This window comes from Xyrauchen texanus, chromosome 24, assembly GCF_025860055.1.
Source record: "Xyrauchen texanus isolate HMW12.3.18 chromosome 24, RBS_HiC_50CHRs, whole genome shotgun sequence".
NCBI classification, from domain to species: Eukaryota; Metazoa; Chordata; class Actinopteri; order Cypriniformes; family Catostomidae; genus Xyrauchen; species Xyrauchen texanus.
Genome location: NC_068299.1, coordinates 13335723 through 13356303, shown reverse-complemented (window position 1 = coordinate 13356303; position 20581 = coordinate 13335723). Strand labels below are relative to the sequence as shown.

General features: G+C 39.4%; 2 protein-coding genes across 3 annotated transcripts; both read right to left on the bottom strand.

The window, feature by feature from the left end:
- Nucleotides 1-584: 584 nt before the first annotated feature.
- Nucleotides 585-2174, bottom strand: LOC127618280 (potassium voltage-gated channel subfamily F member 1-like). The gene has a single exon (XM_052090657.1). It carries the CDS (start codon nucleotides 2172-2174, stop codon nucleotides 723-725), a length of 1452 nt encoding a protein of 483 aa, XP_051946617.1. The 3' UTR covers nucleotides 585-722.
- Nucleotides 2175-3274: 1100 nt separating this feature from the next.
- On the bottom strand, nucleotides 3275-19872 carry LOC127618271 (RNA-binding protein 25-like). Of its 2 annotated transcripts, XM_052090645.1 has the most exons (18): nucleotides 19730-19872; nucleotides 19197-19312; nucleotides 18175-18224; nucleotides 17850-18032; nucleotides 17631-17688; nucleotides 15541-15701; nucleotides 15264-15443; nucleotides 14940-15023; nucleotides 10853-11094; nucleotides 9455-9566; nucleotides 7374-7463; nucleotides 7212-7285; nucleotides 6886-7036; nucleotides 6440-6812; nucleotides 5544-5851; nucleotides 5310-5408; nucleotides 5184-5231; nucleotides 3275-4492 (listed from the first exon to the last, which is right to left on the bottom strand). In XM_052090645.1, the coding sequence occupies exons 2-18, from the start codon at nucleotides 19291-19293 to the stop codon at nucleotides 4400-4402; spliced, it is 2403 nt and encodes an 800-aa protein (XP_051946605.1). In that variant the 5' UTR covers nucleotides 19294-19312; nucleotides 19730-19872; the 3' UTR covers nucleotides 3275-4399. The 2 variants fall into 2 exon arrangements, with proteins under 2 accessions (XP_051946605.1, XP_051946604.1); XM_052090644.1 differs by having other exon boundaries at nucleotides 19197-19872.
- Between the last annotated feature and the right edge of the window lie 709 nt (nucleotides 19873-20581).

Here is a 20581-nt window from a genome sequence, read left to right as displayed (position 1 = left end):
AGGAAAGACTCACCTGTAGCTCTGCAATCAAGCAGTCCATCTTTCTTACTCTTTCTACCTTCAGCCAAGCAGAGAAGTAAGACAAGGAAAGGGATGTACAAGAGGGAAGACCTCATGAATGTAATAAAACAAAGCTATTTTAAAAATGTGGGCTGTTGATGTTCACAAGAATCTTGCAGCTTCATGGCAACCAATACAACCTGCAATTTAGGTAGCCTATTTTGCAATGGGCTATAGGGCTATATATAGGCTATATATACAGTTACATATGATAGGGTGGATTTAGGGTATGTGTGAATATTTGGAACTTTTGACACCCTAAAACTTAGACTTACAAATTAGACTTTATCACAAGCCAACACACTTTTACAGCAATGTTAATCAACTTCAATTTCTTGTTTAGCACAAATGTACATAACAGATCTTGTACAGATTGCCCTAATACACCCTATCTGAACTTAAGATGTAAATATTTTGGGGCGAAATGCATACGCTTGTAGAGTTTGACATGCATTTTATTTAATTAAGACAAAATAACACTAAAGAGATTTTTTTTCACGCATCAAGAAAATGACGTCCAGGAAAACAACACAAGCAGCTTGACTGTTACATTCCAAACTCTCTGGACGATTCAGCACAACGGTTTATAGCACACAAATGACAATGGTTACGCAACCTCTTGTAAAACCTAAAGTGCCTTTCGAGTTTCTTTTATTTTTGTCCTAAGTCAGACTTTTCTTCACGGAGTCCCTCTCAGTCCCGTGCGCTCCCGAAAGGAGATGGATGAATGTGTCGCTACGCGATGCGCGCATGGCACCTTCCCACGGTCTCTCGGTCGCGTCAGACTTGCGCGAGGCGATTTTTACTGCAAGCTCGAGCGACCGTAGCTCCATGAGTTCCAGCTCGTGCTTGGCGGCGGTCTCGAGCACCTTCTGCTTGTTGTAATAGATGACGAAATTGTTGATGATGGGGTGTATGGGTAGCGCTATGGCGATCACCCCGCACAAAAAGCTAATGGCCGCGTTACACCGGCCCAGGGTGGTCTTTGGGTAGATGTCCCCATAGCCGACGGTGGTCATGGTGATGATGGCCCACCAGAAGGACTGAGGGATGCTTCTGAACAGCGTCTCCGGATGGCTCTGCTCCATTGTGTACGCGAGGGCTGAAAACACGAAGATGCCCACTCCCATGTACATAAGGAGCAGTCCCAGCTCCTTGAAGCTGCGTTTTAGCGCGTAGGTAAGAGTTTGCAGTCCAGATGAATGGCGCGCCAGCTTGAAGATCCGCGCAATGCGCATGATGCGGAGCGCCTGCACCGCCTGCTGCACATTGGCAAGCTCCATCATTGCCGTGCCGAGAAATGTGAGAATCAGCACTACATAGAAGGGCATGATGGCCATGAAGTCTACAATGTTCATGAAGGAAAGAGAGAAGCGCAACTTGTTTGGGGAGGATGCGAGGCGCAGCACGTACTCCACCGTGAACCAACCGATGCAAGCCGTCTCAATAGCGTCCAGGGTCGGGTGCTCAACGCGGTTCCCTTCGGAATCCTCAACCTGGAGGTCCGGTATAGTCCCGAGACACATTACGACAGATGACACTAAAATGAGGAGGAAGGACAAGACGGCAATTACGCGTGCGGGTAGCGAGGAATCCGGCTTCTCCATGAATTTCCAAATGAACTTCTGCCACCTCTCTGTGCGACTCATGGCAGGGTCACATTCCAGATCATCAAGGATCAGTTTCACCTTGTCCGCAATCTCTGCCAACTCTTCCTCCTTCTCGTTCAAGTTACTCTTACAGCATTCGTCCAAGTAGCTCAAGTCAATCTTCCAGAACTCCATTTCTTTGATAAAACAAATCGGGCAGATTCCTCTCTTCATATGGATCTCTCCAAAGTAGTACACTTCTATGATGCATTTAAAAGAGTCAGGGTCTCTGTCAAAGTAGAATTCTCTTTTCCCAGGGTCGTAATCGTCGCAAAGTGATGAAATGACATCAAAACTCCGAGGTGAACTGTTCACAAGTTCGGCGAGCCTGCTTTCCGGATAGCGGTTCAAAATGTCTCCGCATAGCACCAGCCGCACACCGCCGATATTTACGGCGATTTCGGTCTCCTCGCTATTCGACGATCCGTTACAGTGCGCGAACCGGGTCCTCGGTAACGTCCACATCCTCGCAGTTCCAGTGTCAAAACATTTAAATCGCATCAAATGTTAGAAATGGGCAGTTTGACGAAATAATACGCATGGAGACGCAGGATCCTCTAATATCAAAAATTAATGCGGATTGACTTCATACTGAAGAGTAAAATACATATTATTTTCTTTCTTTTTCTTTTGTGTGTGTAAATTCTTTGATAAGAAAAATAATCAGTAAAATGATATTTTGATTTCAGCAGAAAACGTTTCTGTGCGCTTTGGCGCAGTGAAAGCGCACAGTTGGCACAGCAGTAACAGGTCTCCCCCTCCTCCCTGCGCAACCCCCTCTTTATCTCTCCTGTTATTTCCTGCCCTTTCCAACCCATTTACCAACTCTTTTGAGCAAAAAATAATCAATAGTTTCTTCCAGTTGAGTTCACTTCACCCACCTCGAGTTACTACAGTATTTACAGATGTCAAAAAGTAAATATATTTCCATTAAGATTTAAATAATTATCATGGGTCTGTTCACACAAAGAACGTAAAAACAATAAATACAAGTGCATTTGATAGTTTATTAGTCTAATCACTCGACATTTCACTTTTCCACTGCTTGTCGGGGAGAGGCTGCCACTGAAAACCTGAATCTCAGGCTATTTGCGCCACCCCTAGTCATTTGAATAGAATTACAGTATAGGCTATATATGCCATTCATTTGGCCACAGTTGAAGAAACCAATGTCTGAAAGAAGTATAAGTTTAATAGGTTCAGGTCCAAATTCTCTTTCAAAGCTTATCCATTTAAATACTTTCATGCTGATATTGTATATACCAGTAATTAAAAGTCATTGTAATATTAAATAATAATAATAATAATAATAATAATAATAATACTTCATATTTATTCTTATAAATGTAATGATCTCATAAGCATATTAATTAATAGGCTATTAAAATGCATTATATGGTGTTATTATACATTTTTACAAAACATTTATGTTTTTGCACTGCATTCAAGCACAGAATTGAATATTTCTAATAAAATGAGTTAACTATTGTGGTCAGCATAAGTGTAAAATCTCAACTTGTAAGCATATTAGATTTTAAATCTATAAATGTGAAGTGAGATGAAAGGAGCAAAAATATGCAGCGTCTCTAGAAAATCAAACATTTTAATATTTCAAAGTCAAATCAATCACCATGGAAACAAATCTTCAACTGGGCTAGTATGTGCAAAGTACACCAGAAAATCACATATCACAGACTTCACTCAGCCTGTTTACAGTGGTTTTGTAAATACAGGGCACTATAATGACTTCATACTAGCTTGTAATGAGGCCGCTAGACAGTAAAACCGAACTGAATTTGTTTAAATAATTAAAGAAAAACTGATTGAACTTGGCTGTCCACAGATTTGAAAAAAGAAGATAATTGAATAACAAAATCAAAGTGAATTAAGACAACAATAAAATATATATATCAAAAGGAAAACAGCCCACCAAACTAGACTCTCTGTTTTATCTGGACATTACAGGAATAGTCCTGGTTCAAAACAAGTTAAGCTCAGTTGAACACATTTGTGGCATAATGTTAACCACAAAAACATTTTACTCATCCCTCCTTTTCTTTAAAAAAACTAATATCTGGGTTACAGTGAGGCACTTATAATGGAAGTGATTGAGGCCAGTGTTTGGAGGGTTTAAAAGGCAGAAACGTAAAGCTTATTATAATTATAAAAATCCACTTACATAAGCTCTTTTGTATTATTTGAGCTGTAAAGTTGTTTCAATTGTATTTTTTTTACAGTTGTTTTATGGTTTATGCTGTTACATCGTCATGGCAACAAAGTTTTAACACTGGATATAACATTAAACTGAAAAGGTTAGTAAACTATTTTATCACACTAAATCATGTTAACACGCATACTGTTTATGTCTTTTCGCTATACTTTTTAAACAGTGAGTATTTTAACGTTTACGGATTGGCCCCCATTCAGTTCCACTGTAATTGCCTTACTGGAACCCAGACACAAACACATACATTGACAGGGCTTTACACATGCACACACAGACACATCAGTAGCTGTGCAGTTAATCTCCTGCAGAATATAGGAAGAATGGAAGTGCAGCTGTCTGTATCTCTGTGGCGTGCACCCAACATACTGTAATTTAAAGGCTCTAAAAGTAGGAGAGAGATGCAAGGTAACTATCCTCTCTCCTAATCGTTTCTATCCCTCTCAGTTCAGCTCAGCGCTCCATGTTATTTCACCAGGCCAGTTTTCTTGGCCTCGGTTTCGTAGATCAGAAGTCTCCACATTTTCACTATAAACACTTCTGCCTCCTCATCCAGTACCTGCAGGAAAACACACAAACATCGCTGATTATTTACACAGTAATGGGGCAAATCTCACAAACTCATGTCCAGATCACATTTCCCCACAAAAATCAAAAGAAAAAAATTATAAATTATATTTTCCTTAAAGCAAATGCAGCCTATTTTTTGCATTGTGACATTATTTTTCTGACAATCAAGAACATTTTTTCCTTTAAAGGCTCATTATAATAAAATATTGAGATGTTTACTTGAGGTTTTTTTACAATTTAAATAATTGTCAACAGTGATTTTCTTTACTGTAATGCATGTATTTACTGTATTAATAATATATTTTTGCTCTATTAATAATTCAGTAATAATTGACTATTAATTATACAATACTGAAATACAATTTTAGCTGAAGAATTATTAAACTATTTATTTATTTATACTACCATGATGTAAAAATATTTTACAATTTAAATGATATATTTTTTGTGTAATAATGAGTCTTTTGCATTACGGTAATGAGAATTGGGATGGGATATGCATAACTGTCATGAAAATGATGTAACAATGCAAAGCATCTTAATTTATTTTCTTCAAGCAAAACATAAATATAATTTACTTTTGAGAAAAAAAATATGACCCACAATTGTTCTTGAGAGCTTTTGTGATATTCACACAATTTTAGCTCAAGCATGCAACTATCTTTAAACGTGCTACTTACCATGGCAACATCATCCAGAATTCCCTCTGGTGTGCTGTGAGCCATAACCTGCAACAACACAGATCACACACTAAAACCGACAAAGGAGACCATACTACATACCAACCCATATACACCAATACACACCTTAGAACAGACATAGTCAACTAGTGTGGCCTCCTCCTCTCCAATGTACTCTATAATTTTTTTATTAATCCATGGGCGGATTCTCCTGTCCATCAATATCTGTGTGGAAAAAAAAGAGTCATCAATGCATTCCATACACACACATCTACTAAACACCCTATTCAGTAGAGCAAGAATAAACTGTGACTTCAGATTTAGCTTTTGTACACAGTAGGATCTCTCTTTCTCTCTCACCGAGTCCACCATGTTCCAGTCCAGTGGATAGCTAAACAGCTCTTGTTTGACTGTGGGGATTTTCTCAATCAGACTCTTTATATGTTTTTGTTTCTCTTCTGTGTTAATACCAGGCCGTGATGCTGTGACCTCTGCCTCATCCAGGCTCAGGCCTCCCCTCTCATCCTCATTGTAATCTAAAGGTACCAGCTTTCTCTTCTTGGGTGCTTCCTCTGCTTCCTCATCATCAAACTTATTAAAGACGCTGTCCACTGCAGCAAGAGCCTTTCGTCTTACTGCCTGGGGCATTTTAGGACTGCCTGCAGCGCCTAAGAGGAAGACAGACAGAGTGCAGTTTTAAGCTGTTTAATGTTTTTTTTTTTCTACACCACTAGCAGAACCAAAAAGAACTAGCTTTGTGATTCCTGTAGGAAATACCAGTGCTTACAAGGCAAAACAAAATCGTGTTTAATTATTTTGGTAAGCTTGAGTTTTAGGCTTTGGTTCTGTCTGAGCAAATAGATGTAAGATAGAAAACCTATCGCAAATCAGTATACAAATATTACGATTGACGACATCATCGTTGTCGGTTATATTTATTGCAAGCACTGTAATGACATTTCAGACAAGTTTAAAACACTACCCCATCTCCTAACGTTTATAAAGACAGGATGTTCTACTCAAAACTCACACTTATGGTTGAGCCAACGTTGCAATTCTGTTAGATGCAACTAGTGGCGCAGAATTTACACACTCAAAGGAACAAAATGTTGAACTCAATTACAATGAAATATCTTCCTTTTGAATTTGAATAGAAATACATAATTGAATAATGAATTAAATAAATCATCTTTCACATTTTTGTACTCTATGTTAGTTTCTTGCAGAAAGAAATTAGACTTTAGTACCACACATACCCAGTTTGAGACTGAGGCCTATTTTAGACCTTTGCTCCTCTGTGGGCGGGGCCTCATGTGAAGAGTTCTCGTGTAGAGTGTTGACGCAGTGTGGTGATTCGCTGCCAGTTGTTAGGGGGGTGGCACTGCCGCTGGCAGAAGAGACGGAGGATGCTGTGGTAATAGGTCGGAGCGTGGGCTTCAAACTTGGCTTATCCTCTCTGTCATCGTCTTCGTCCTCATCTTCCTCTCGGTCTGAGACGTTATTGTCTGAGTACGCCTCCTGCTCTGTGCATCCCTTTCGCTGAGGCTCCTCGGAGGAGATATGCAGCACCTCTTCAATCTGCTCCTGCTTTAGAGAAGGCTGGCGCTCTCTCACGGCCTCCTGCTCTATCTGTAGGACAGAAACACAGTCACAAACTAAGATACACACACGAATGCAGACATAAGCCCACACACACAAGTACCCTCTGAAGTTCAGCATCAGGGTCTGGGTGTCCCTCTGCTAAAAGTCTCTGCCTGATCTCCTCCAGTTCATCTTTCTCTCTCTTTCTGTTTCTCTCATCTAATTCTAGCTCTTGCTCTCTGTCTCTCAATCGTTTCTGCAACGCACTGCCCCTGAGAGAGAAAGAGGAAGAAAAGCATGATAGAGGGAGTGAGATATATTATCTTTCTTATCCACAATAAGAGTACATACTTCATTATTCAGAATATTTTAGTAAGTAGCACAATGTAAAATGTAAAATTGTACAACTTTATCTAAATGGGCAGCATTGTGAACTTGGGTGTGTACCTGTAGTATTTGGGATCGTCTCTGTCATCATCATAATCTTCCAGGAACTCTTTCAAGCGCTTGGCTTCTTTAGTCTGCAGAACACATACAAAGTTTCCATGCATCATTCCACAAAATACAGTGCTTTCAAGTACTTGGAATGGCAGTTTTATCAATTCATACCATCTCTCTGTGTCTTTCCTCCTCTCTCTCTTCTTCTTTACTATAATCCCTTGATTTTTTCCTCTCTCTAATCTCCCAATTCTTCAGGCGCTGTGAAAAACAAAATGCACAGTATCGTACTTTGCTTTAAATGTAGTTCTGTTTGTCCTGCATTTAAGAATAAAGGAGGACAGATGATCTAGAAATAGGACACCACAGAGCAGTTCTCTATAATGCCACATAAAGTACACTTAAAATTTTTATCAATGTTTCTTGCACCAAAAACAATTAAAAAAAAAGCATACAGTATTGATGCTGACTACCACCCCTGGAGTCATGAGTTTTAATCCAGGTGTTCTAAGTGACTCAACCCAGGTATCCTAAGCAAACAATTTGGCCCGGTTGCTAGTGGTCACGATTAAGAGGTTCTTGCTCTCAATGGGGCATGTGATAAATTGTGCGTGGATCGCAGAGTTTAGCGTGAGCCTCTACATGGTGTTATGCACATCGAGCCACATGATAAGATGCGCAGATTGATGGTCTCAGAAGCGGAGGCAACAGAGACTTGTCCTCCGCAACCCGGATTGAGGTGAGTAACCGCGCTACCACAAAGTCCAACTAAAGCAGTGGGAATTGGGCATTCCAACATTGGGAGAAAAGGGGATTCATTCCGTTTTACATGACCATTTTCCACTCTCTCTGATCCTTGGAATAAAACAATGTTTTTTGTTACAAGCTATGCCTTCAAGAATTCCCTTTGTAAAGCCTGCACCACACTAACCGATTTTTCCAATGCTTTTCAGGTGTGAACTTAATTTACATAATCGCTGGCCAGTAGGTGAGAGCTGGAGTGTGTATTGTCATCTGTCAGTGGGAGGCCATAAATCACTTGACTTAACTGTTGGGACTCCCTGCTGTGCTAATGGCTATAAAAACTGAAAACACACATCAAGCTTGCTTGAAAAAATCGTAATGTCGCTGAGGCGAGGTCTTGTGCTCTCATAAGTGAACAATGAGCTTGTGGTGGTGGCGTAGTGGGCTAAAGCGCTGAGCTGGTAATCAGAAGGTTGCTGGTTTGATCCCTACAGCCACCACCATTGTGTTCTTGAACAAGGCACTTAACTCCAGGTTGCTCCGTGGGGATTGTCGCTGTAATATGTGCACTGTAAGTCGCTTTGGATAAAAGCGACTGCTAAATGCATAAATGTCAATGTAAAAGTACTTTTACTGAAGAACTGACAAGACATCAAGCTGACCTGAATGTTTTTCTCTCAACTGCAGCTGCATTTCATCACAAACGCTGAATGAATTCTAAAGTGATTCTGTCGCCAAGCGTTTTTCCACTAAAATTACTAATGAAATCAGAAAACTGAGACACAGCAGTTTTTTTTTTAATTGAACGCAATTTCTTTACTCACTAAAAGCTGCATATGGACAAACACGTTCTATGACAAGCCTCGAGGATTTAAATACACAATCAAACACTTTCACAAGTTAAAGTTACTCCATGAATCACATCCTAAATCACTATTACAATTGGTTATGCTCACACTGAACTACTTCTGTTAATTTGGCGAGCTCCAAGTGACAGAGAATCACAGAGAGAGAGCTGTGGTGAGTTGGTACTGTATGTGTCACCACTCAGCCATTCTTTATCGGCAAGTGTGTCATACCTCTGACAGAAGAGAGACAGATCTCAGCAAAACAGTCAGCAAATCAGCCATAATAGAGTTGTTTTGAGTCTGCTGGTGTGGCGCTGGCTTAAAGGAATCCTGCATAACTGGAAAACTCTTTGTATGCAAAACCTACCAATGTAGTTCCTGTTCATTATTGGGCAGGTCAAGCTTCTGAATACTGAATAGACATGGATCTATACAGTAAATGTGGCCGGTCATATGATAATGTGCGCATAGTTTTGACACATTACGTATGCCCTGTCTTTGCAGCATAGTTTCCATAAAAGGGCCGGGTGGACTCCAGAGGGTTAGTGTTTGCACTAGAATATGATCATGTATTTTAGAGAATGTGTACATAGTGGATCAAATTCTTATTTCAAAAATCCTGTTATCCATAATATCTTTTAAATGTTAAAGATTCCAAACCTCCTGATAGGCTGCCTCCTTTTCACGTAGCTTCCTCTCTAGCTTGCGCCGTTCGTACGCCTCCTCCTCATCCTCCTCTTGCACTTTTTTCTTCTCTTCTCGACTCCTCTCCCTTCAAAGCACAAATGCGCCCACACAACATTAAAACTAGCAATTACTCTACTTGCAAAAGATAAACAACACCTACAAAAGGAAGAGGAACATTCTAGACAAACATTCTGTAAAATTCTCAAATGTTCCCCTAACCCTAAGTATTAAAGGAATAGTTGACCCAAAAGTGAAAATTCTCTTATGATTTACTCACCCTCATGCCATCCCAGATGTGTATGACATTATATCTTCAGCAGAACACAAACAAAGATTTTATATCTCAGCAATGTAGGTCCATACAATGCAAGTGATTGATGACCCGAACGTTTAAGCTCCAAAAAGCACATACAGGCAGAATAAAAATAATCCATAAGACTCCAGTGGTTTAATCCATGTCTTCAGAAGTGATATGAAAGGTGTGGGTGAGAAACAGATCAATATTTAAGTCCTTTTTTACTATAAATTCTCGTCCCTGCCCAGTATGTTGCAATATTCATAAAGACAAAACAAAAGAATAAGAACTCTAAGGAGAGAAGAAGGTGCTTTGGAGGGCTGGTGAAAGTGGACATTTATAGTAAAAAAAAAATACTTAAATATCAATCTGTTTCTCACCCACACATTATCATATCGCTTCTGAAGACTGGGATTTAACCACTGGTATTGTATGGATTACTTTTTTGCTGCCTTTATGTGCTTTTGGAGCTTCAAATTTTTGGCCACCATTCACTTGTATTGTATGGACCTACAGAACTAAGATGTTCTTTTAAACATATTTGTTTGTGTTCAGCAGAAGAAAGAGTTACACATCTGGAATGGCATGAGGGAGAGTAAATTATGAGAGAATTTTAATTTTTGGGTGAACTATATTCCTTTAAATTTCAATAATTCATTCGGCACCGCTTAACAAAAAGACTTAATTTGGAAGATGATTTCAGCCTTATGTGTGCCATGCTTTTCAAGAAATGTTAGATTCAAATTTGAAAATTTGACACCGGTTAAACTGACCAAATGTTCAACAACGTTCATTCAAAGTGTAACTGACAGCAATGACATTGTTGTAACATCTGACACTATTCTTTTGTTTTCTTGCAAGCGTTGGCATCATTGACATGAACAGCATGCTCGACATTTTAGCTGATGTGACATTTCTAAATGAAATAGTACATGGAAAAAAATATAGGGCGTGAATTGAGCTTATCCATTTATTAAGGTTTGAATGGATTGTGAAAAAATATTATTGGATAAAATAATTATTGGACGGTAAATGGGGTCAATTTTCATTTCTTTAAGAAATCTGGTCATACCCACCTTGATCTGCTTCTGTCTTTACTTTGATCACGACTTCTCTCCTTTTCCCACTCTTTCTCCTTCGTTCTTTCGCGATCACGGTCTCGCTCTCTCTCTCGCTCCTTATCTCTCTCCTTCTGCCTCTCTCTCTCCTTTTCCCTCTCCCGATCACGTCGCTCTTTCTCTCGTTCCCTCTCTTTGTCCCTGTCTCTCCCCTCCGTCTCAGTCTGCTGTCGTTCTCTCACCTTCTCCTCCTCCAGTTTCTGCAGGGTTCCGATGGGGAAAGAGAGACATTAGTTCACATCAGCGTGAGAACACACTTATATAACAAGGGCAAAGTTTTACAATCTCCCTGGAAACAGACTGAGCTTCAAAGCGAGTGTCTCAGTACGATTAAAATGAGATGATGTTTGTGACGTAGACACTAACAAACACTTACATTCAAACAGATGCACACACGGTATTCCTCTCCCATAAAAACATTACATTCATCCTTCTACCCATGATATTAGTGGAATCTCGGATATCAGCAGTTCTTAAAAAATGACTGTTAAGAAAACAACAATATTTCTTATTTCTCTGCAATAATAAAACCATGTCATGTTAAATTTCAGCATTCAAATACCATAATTAGTGAAATTTCACTATTCTTTATACAATTATGACACCACAGCGAAAACTATTATGCTATTAAACACACACATTTTTTAGAAGGTTAAACTTATTTATGAAATTAATTTAAAACATTAGCATGTAGCATTAGCAAGTGTTTCTCAAATAAGTAAACATTGCATCAAAAAAATTTTCAAACAGTTATACAAGTAAATAATCAGTAATAAAGAACATTGATATAAATAATGAACAGTGAATGTTTTCTCTTGTTCTTTAAAAAAAACATTTTGAATAATATGAACAACATAATAGACAGTGGCAGGTCTATTAGGCTGCATTTATACTGCAAGGCCTGTTATCAACTTGGCACCAAAGTACTGGTACTTTGACATTCCTACTCCTTACCAAAAAAAGTCAGTGTATTTCTTTCATAACTCACATAAGATTTAAAAGCAAGGTTCATCATATTCATTCACTGATTTATTTGCAGAGCAGCTTTGCAGAGAAATTTCAACAAATTGTTATTCACTGTATTCCATCAAAGTACATTGACTTTGGCAAAATGAATGAAATCAGAGAGGTGGAGTCTCACCCAAGCGTCGTCTTCTGTTGTCCTTCAGGCCTAAGCTGACCCAACAAATGTAAACATAAACAAATAAACAGACACTGACCATTCAAAGACAGAGAGGCTACAGAATAAACTAACAAACAAAAATAAATAGTTTGGCAATGCCTGCTTCACTAAATGTTTTCTTTACAAACTCTCAGCTCTGAATGGTCAATGCAGAGAAAAGTAGAGATGCAAGGATAAACAGACAAAAAAAAGAGAGAAGCAGGACAAAAAGAGGAGTATAAAAAGGAGTGGGATTGTGACATTCATTTCAAACTTTTTGAGCCAAAGATCTCAAATCTAAAGTTTAATTTTAATGAACTTACCTCTGAATTAACACTGGTTTGGACAGTTCTTTGTATAATTATTATTAAATGGCCATGTAAAACGGAATGAAAACTATATTTGATAAAAAAAAAATTAATTCCCTTTTCTCCCAATGTTGGAATGCCCAATAGCTTCGGCGCATTGAAAGGGGCCAGTTGAGGGGGTTCAGGCATCTGGTCAGGATGCCCCATGGGTGCCTTATTAGGGAGGATTTCCACGCATGTCCAACTGGGAGGAGACAGACCCGGGGCAGACTCAGAACACGCAGAAGAGATTATATCTCTGGGAAAACCTTGGGATCCCCCAGGAAGAGGTGGAGGACGTTCCCGGGGGAAAAGGACATAGGGGCGGTCCTGCTTAAGCTCACTCTCAGTACACGACTGTCAGACTACCTGATTGGCTATACTGCTCACATTACAGAACAAGGTTTCTTGTTATCTGTCGCCTTCTTGTCATAGCAGCACACATACAACACGACAGAACACAGAAGAGGTGCACAATACAAGATCTTTGTCCAAGAGGCATTCCTGGCCGACAGCGAAGAAATATGTTTTCTAACATAAATCGTGCAGTGAAATTAGGAGTGATCACAACATTTTTCACAATCAGTTTTGTTGTCGGTGTACTGATTTTGTCTGAAGAAAATAAAAAAAAGACGGTTGAAAAAAGAAACTATGACAGAAATAATGATGCAGGCTGTCTGTGCATGTTTTGGAAAAATTACAGACACACATGTTGCACAATGTCAACACAGAGTTTATTCATTTACATTAACATTTATGCATTTGGCAGACGCTTTTATCCAAAGCGACTTACTGCACTTAGTGCACTTAGTGCACTTATTGCACTAAGCGATAAGTGCACTTATTACAGGGACAATCCCCCCAGAGCAACCTGGAGTTAAGTGCCTTGCTCAAGGGCCCAACAGTGGCGTCTTGGTGGTGCTGGGACTTGAACCCCCGACCTTCTGGTCAGTAACCCTGAGCCTCAACCACTGAGCCACCACTGCCCAAGAGAGGGCACAGCTTTAGTCTGTTGGCACCTCAACCTGGACACAAGCAGCTGCAGATGGATGGATGTAATTAATTTTTTGTTCTTTTATGTTTTTTGTTTCACTTGTGCCAAAAAGTCCCATTGTCTCCCATTTGCCTAGCCCTCTCTGACCCTTGGATTTAAACGGACTGCTATTCTTTATAATTTTTTTAGCTGCAATGACTACTATGTAAATACCTTCACTGTGTGTAAAATGAGTTTCAGGACTTTGCTGCACTAATTCGTAACATGCAGGTTGCTGTCTGGTTCAGTATAGTTTTTAATTGCCCTCAACAAACAGTCTCTTTTGTAAAGTCTACAATATATCGTGACAGGTTCACAAAACTATCCATGATGAAATGTGCCGTACAAACTTTAAAGATCAGAATAAAATGCTCAGGGATCTTTTCTAACATTGGGATAAAGGATATGCAGAGCAGCAGATGCTACACACATTCAGGGATCAGCAGATTAAACCTGTCAACAATATATCAGCAACACAAACACAAAAGCAAGAGATAGAAACAAAGAGAGACAGGGGAAAAAACTAAAAGAAATATGATGATCTTACCTGAAAATTCTTCATTTCTGCACGTGCTGTGAAAGGGCCCCCCTCCCCTCCCCCTCACTCAGACTGCAGTGAAAAATACTGCAGTGGTTAGTCAGTAATGCATTTCTCACCAAAACGCTTTTGGACAAAGAGGACCCACAAAGCTTCACTCAGCTCTGCGTACACAGCACTTTCCAATCACAATTGTGGTTAATCAAGTAATTTGTTGCTAGAACAGTTACAGGTTTGTTGTATTTCAGCAGGTCATTTTTAACACTAGTGTGTCAAAAGTGAAGTGCAGCATTTCTGAGGCCCAGAGCCAGTTGCACCTTTGCAGATCCTCCAGAAGGGGGCGCCCAACATATGTAGAGTAGAAATGGAGTCTCATACTTACATGCTCTATTCCAGCAACTTTTTCCAAAGCTCTGAGATTCATCTTGCTTTAGTCACCATATGACCTCTACCGTAACGGTGGGGTTTAATGAACAGATTAGCTTTAGAGGGAGGATTACAGATTTGTTCATGCACTTTTTTGTGGTATATCTAGCCTGAACAGGTCTTGCTGCCATTGTTTCCCACTCAGAGAAAAACGCTAGTGTTTTTACCATCTCTCGCTCTCTCACTCTCTCGCTCTTTAGATACAACCTTTTCAAAAATCTTTTTTTCCTAAAGCTATTGCCTGACATATAAAAGTCTCTCTTGTTAGACCTTATGCGGAGATGGGTGGGAGAAACAATTCTAGGGAGACATTATTATTCGTAATGAACGTCTAAAGTGTTGCTTCTTGATTTAGACTCAATGTTCAGACTATGCAATGTGATACAACTGATTTAATTGTGTGTATTTAAGGTCCTTTATTCAGGTATTTGAAAAGTGTCAGTCACAATCATGTGGGTATAGAGTACTCTAGATGTGGCCATCTTCAGTCCACAGACTAAGAGAGGGAGAAAGAGCCTCTCTTGAAAAAAGTGTGTTACCTTGTGGGTGTCTCTGAATTTGCTAATCTCTCTAGAAATCAGATCTCGCTTGTCATCCTCCATCTCCATGGCATTAATATCATTCTGAGAAAAACAAAACAAAAAAACAGATTAGACCAGAGAGATTTCCGTAGATAGATTAAACCACAAAAAAACAATCCGCAGTAGAAAAGGAATTTTAAGAGCAATAATGAGCATTAGTGGTCCAAAAATTGCCCAAATTACATCTTTAAGTGGAACTTTCTGGAAAAGCCCAGTTTAAAGTTATGAGACTATGACAGGGCTTTCAGGTCAACACGGTAACCATGGTGACAGTAAAACTACCTCTTTCTTCTCTCTGCGTTTCTTGCGTTGATGGGCTTCAGCATCCTGTGAGGAGGCTGTGAGCTCACTGGAATACTCCCGGATCAGACCGTCGATAGCACCCTTCACCATCTGATCACACCGCTTTGTCTCCTCATCCAGAACCTCTTCATCTGTCGCATCTTCTCCAGACAGATGGGCCTGTATGGGGTACATGTTTTTGTATTACATTACATACTCCTCTAAGGATATAGAGTAATGTATTGATAGCAGTTCAGCTTCATAGAGGCCCATTTACCCCGTTTGGTCTCTTCTGATTGGCCTTCCAGGTGTCAAGCAGAGCTTTGGTCTTTGCATCCACCTTCACAAGTACCTTCTTATCTCCCACTTGCAGCCCATGAAGCAGTCGGAGAGCTCTCAGAGTGGATTCCGGCTCTTTGTACTCACAAAAACCAAATGCTACACACAAACACAGGTAAAGTTTAACATGGGTCACATTATCGGGTCGAATATTAATTGAAAAATATGGAAGTAAAAATTATTGTTTGTTCTTTTCCGTGAGAACAGAGCAAAGAACACAAAAAGACAAAGAATATAAGAAAGCCCATATTTACAAGTTGAATCATAATGAGAAAAAAATCCTGAATAAGGGTCCTTTAAAACTAACATCCCGTCATTAACCTACATTAAGTTAAACCTACTTCAAGGCATTGGTAATCAAACTACAAAATAAAAGTCTGTTAAAAAAGATGACATAGCTAAAGCTCACCAATAAGATGTTTTAAGACTAGGTTGTATGACAGAAGAATGAGATCCAGTTTACACCTGTTATTAAGATGAGTTTTGGTGGTCAGCACTAAAATACAGGTGTAAACGTGGTCTAAAACGTTTTGTGATCAGATCACAAAAACCACATGCAGAGGTTGTCAAAAACATATGGGACCACGTTGCATTTGAGGTGTAAACGCTAATCTGTCCTGATTGCGTCCTGAACAGCAGTAAAGCTCCAACCCTCACCTGTCAATCAAGTGCTGCACTAAAACAAGGGTTTAAACTTTAAAAGGAAATAACCGTCCAATCGTGGGGAAAAAACAGATACATACAATCAGGGGCGAAAATTTCATCAAAATGTTGGGGGGGGGGACAATAAACATAACAATTCTCAAGAGCAATTTTTGAAGGGGACACCAAGGGTTTTTTTGTTGTTGCCCCATTTGCATTTGTATTATTTTATTTCTTAAAAACAATTATTTTAAGAATATATCATTATATTATATACAATACACATATTTTAATGATATTTTAGGGGGGGACAACCCTCAGATGGGGAGGTCCTGACCCCCCCGAGATTTCCGCCTATACATACAATAGCACTTGAAAACTTCACAGATCTGTTTCAGTGTGTCTGATATAAAAAATTCAGAGAAACAGATGACAAGCACGAACATCTGAAGCTCCTTTAATACAGATACTTCACTAAAATAACGAGTTTTTGTGTTTGTGCTTAGATTACATTTTTACTGCATCTCGAAGAAACAGCGTGCCAGTTTAATTTGTGCTTTCTTTGTCTTTTATGACTTTTTTGCAGTTTATTATCATGCACTAAAACACTGACATAGTGATTGATGCATGCCGTCATTAAACAGAGACCATCTATGGTCACAGCAGATGCATTTACATTTACAGTTATGCATTTGGCAGACACTTTTATCCAAAGTGACTTACAGAGCCCTTATTACAGGGACAATCCCCCTGGAGCAACCTGGAGTTAAGTGCCTAGCTCAAGGACACAATGGTGGTGGCTGTGGGTTTTGAGCCAGTGTCCTTCTGATTACCAGATTACCATTTAAGCGACCAGGTTTAAACAGCGAGATGTCTCGTCTGACAACATGTGATCGGATCACCCCATACATATAGTAATATCAGGTGTAAACAGGGATGCCCAATTCCTACTACTTAGTTATTCCACGTGGTGATGCGGTTACTCACCTCAATCTGGGTGGCAGAGGACAAGTCTCAGTTGCCTCTGCTTTTGAGAAAGTCAATCCACACATCTTATCACGTGGCTCGCTGTGCATGACTCTGCTGAGACTCAAAGCATGTGGAGGCACATGCTACTCTCCGCAATCCATGCACAACTTACCGTACGGCCCACTGAGAGCAAGAACCCCTAATTGCGGCCACGAGAGGTTACCCCATGTGACTATACCCTCCCTAGCAACTGAGACAATTTGGTTGCTTAGGAGACCTGGCTGGAGTCACTCAGCATGCCCTGGATTCGAACTTGTGACTCCAGGGGTGGTAGTCAGTGTCAATACTCGCTGAGCTACCCAGCCCCCAGGATCTGACAGGCTTAAAACAGAGGATTATTATAGTCTTACTTTTTACCTTGCAGTTTTCCAGAAGCCCCCTGGACTCTTTTCCAGCTGAGGACCAAACCACATTTCTGTAGAAGAGAAGGACAATAAGGACCAAACTTAATTTGTGACCCGCTGTCAAGAAAACACTAAGCGACACTTTGCTTAGCGAGCTAATGATACAGGTCTATGAGAACAGAAGTAAAGCTTTTTGTTAAAGCACTTTCTGAATAACATATACAGTACTCACCGCCAACAGCTGCCGCACCAGCATGTCAGAGGCCTTTTCTGAGATGTCTCCTACAAACACAGTGGTGGTCGGCCCTGTGATGGCACCTGTACCTTCGTCTGGCTCCTTGGTACGGGTGGCAAAAGCCTCCCTAGTCTGCCCCATTGGCTTTTGAACTAATGGCACTGTAGTTGTTACCAAAACCTGTGGAGTGTTCAATAAAATAAAATTACATTTCGTTAGTACCAGTTAAGACATTACATACTTATAGTAGTTATATGAAGCCTGATTCTCAAGTATCTGTACCCAGGAACCCAATTTATGATTCAGAACTCTCAGTACATACCGCTGGGGAAGGAGGCATCATTCCCACATGCATTGGAAGAATTGGACTAGCTGAACGGACAAAAAAATAAAATTAAAATAAATATTTATAAACATAAATAAACTCTAATGCAGCTGTACTGTTTATATTGTTAAATAAGATGGACTCTGTAATTCAGATTTTTTTCATTTCCCCTTAGCATTTAATACAATCTTTACTTCCAGTTACCTAAACTAAACTGTACTGTCAGTGTTAATTTGCTATTGAAAATCCAGACAATAAATATTAAAGGAATAGTTCACCCAAAAATGAAAATTCTCTCATCATTTACTCACCCTCATGACATCCCAGATGTGTATGACTTTCTTTCTTCAGCAGAACACAAACAACGATTTTTAGAATAATATTTTAGCTCTGTATGTCCCTATAATGTCAGTGAATGGTGGCCAGAACTTTTATTCTCCAAAAGCATACAAACGCAGCATAAGACAAAGTAATCCATACCACTCCAGTGGTTTAATCCATATCTTCAGATGCGATATATTAAGTGGTGTGAGATACAGATCAATAATTAATTTATTTTTTACTATAAATCTCCACTTTCACTTTTAGATTCTTCTTCCTTTAGTTTTTGGCGATTCGCATTCTTCATACATATACTATTGGGCAGGGAGGAGAATTTATATCAATAAAGGACTTCATTATTGATTTCTCTATATTCTTTATTGGTTTCTCACCCACGCCCATCATATCACTTCAGAAGACATGGCTTTAAATACTGGAGTAGGAAAGATTTGTTTCATGAATTTATGTGCTTTTTGGAGCTTCACAATGTTGGTAAACATTCACTGAAATATTCTTCTAAAAATCTTTGAGTTATCTGGGATGGCATGATTGTGAGAAAATTATCTATCAAAGAACTATGGCTACAATTCACTAAATCAGCTCACCAAAGCTATGATTATGAAACTGCAGAATAATTCTAAGATTTGTTAAGAGAAAATAGAGATGAATTCATTCTCAATCTTATCGTTGTGACGTACTTGTAGGGACAGTGGTGGGAAATCCTGCAAACTGTGTGGCGGCAGAAATGCCAGGGGGTAACTGGGGTATCGGATTCAGGTGTGGAGGGAATGACATCTTCTGCTGATACACTGATCTATGAGATAGATTAAGTCAGTTCCACAGAAAAAAATAAGTATCTGGCCATGCAAAGTCATTGTAACTCTACTGAGCAATGATTGCACTCATAATGGAAAATCTGTTTATAGAGGACAAATCATGAGGTAGTCTTTAATGGTGTAATGACAATTAAAAAGCCAACTCATGTAGTAAATACTCAAGGTACAGTATCTCTGCAGGCTGCAGTTTCTGCTCCAAAACAACCAAGACCTCGTTTGCATGATTCCACCTCTGTTCTGCATCAAGAGATCAAAGCAACTGGCTTTCCATATTAAATCCAACATTTTATATTGAACCAGACCCATTGCATTCACATGCGACCACTTCAACCAGATGGCCGGCTGGAAAATACATGAATTGCTTTACATTTACTCAATTATTGAATAAGACTTACGAAATTGGGTGTCTTAGGATCAAGGCTGCTGATAATAATGATCTTCTATCCGCTGAAGGTATACAAATAATGCCACGGTCAGTAAAACACTTAAATGTTCAATGTTTTTCCTCTGATCTGGTCACGCGTTCCCTTTGAAAATAAAGAATGTCCAGAAAAAAAATCTAAGAAATAAGTGGGTAGAAGGGCAATTCTAGCATGAAAAATGATTTACAAATGGGCGGGGCTTAGTGGCCCAGACCTTGTCTCTAATTGGTCAGGTACGGTGGGTCTAGATGACAAGTTTCTTATTTTTACTCTTTACTGTGGATTTTTAATTTAATTTATATTTAAGAGCGACTTTTTGCAAAGTATCGTCAAGATTGCTGAAGTAGTCACTTCAACGGCATTGTAAGGTGTCGTTCAGACCGAGCTTGTTCTTGTGCTAAAAAGCTAGACGCAGCGCAACGTATATGACTGACCGCAGGCGTCTCGAGACGCACTTTTCAAAGTTGACGTTCTTTTTAACTTGGCACAAAAAACGCGTCACTGTCTTAAAAAGCGGCGCTTCTGCAAAGGAAGCAAAAAACCACTTGTTTACACAGAAAAACTATTGAAATACTGCGCAGACGGACGCTTTAACATTTCCGGTGTGAATGGCCCTATCGGTGTACCCTCTATTTTTCTGAGCTGAAGTTGTTTATATTCGTTTATAATGACTCAACTGGGCATTTATTTCGTTATTTTATGTAGATTACCTGGGCGTATTTTCACCTATATGTCAGCTAACAATGCTTGATTGAACTGATGTAAAAGAATACAAATTTCGTGTACAGATAAAATAACAACTGAGATTTGCATAGAGATTTGGCT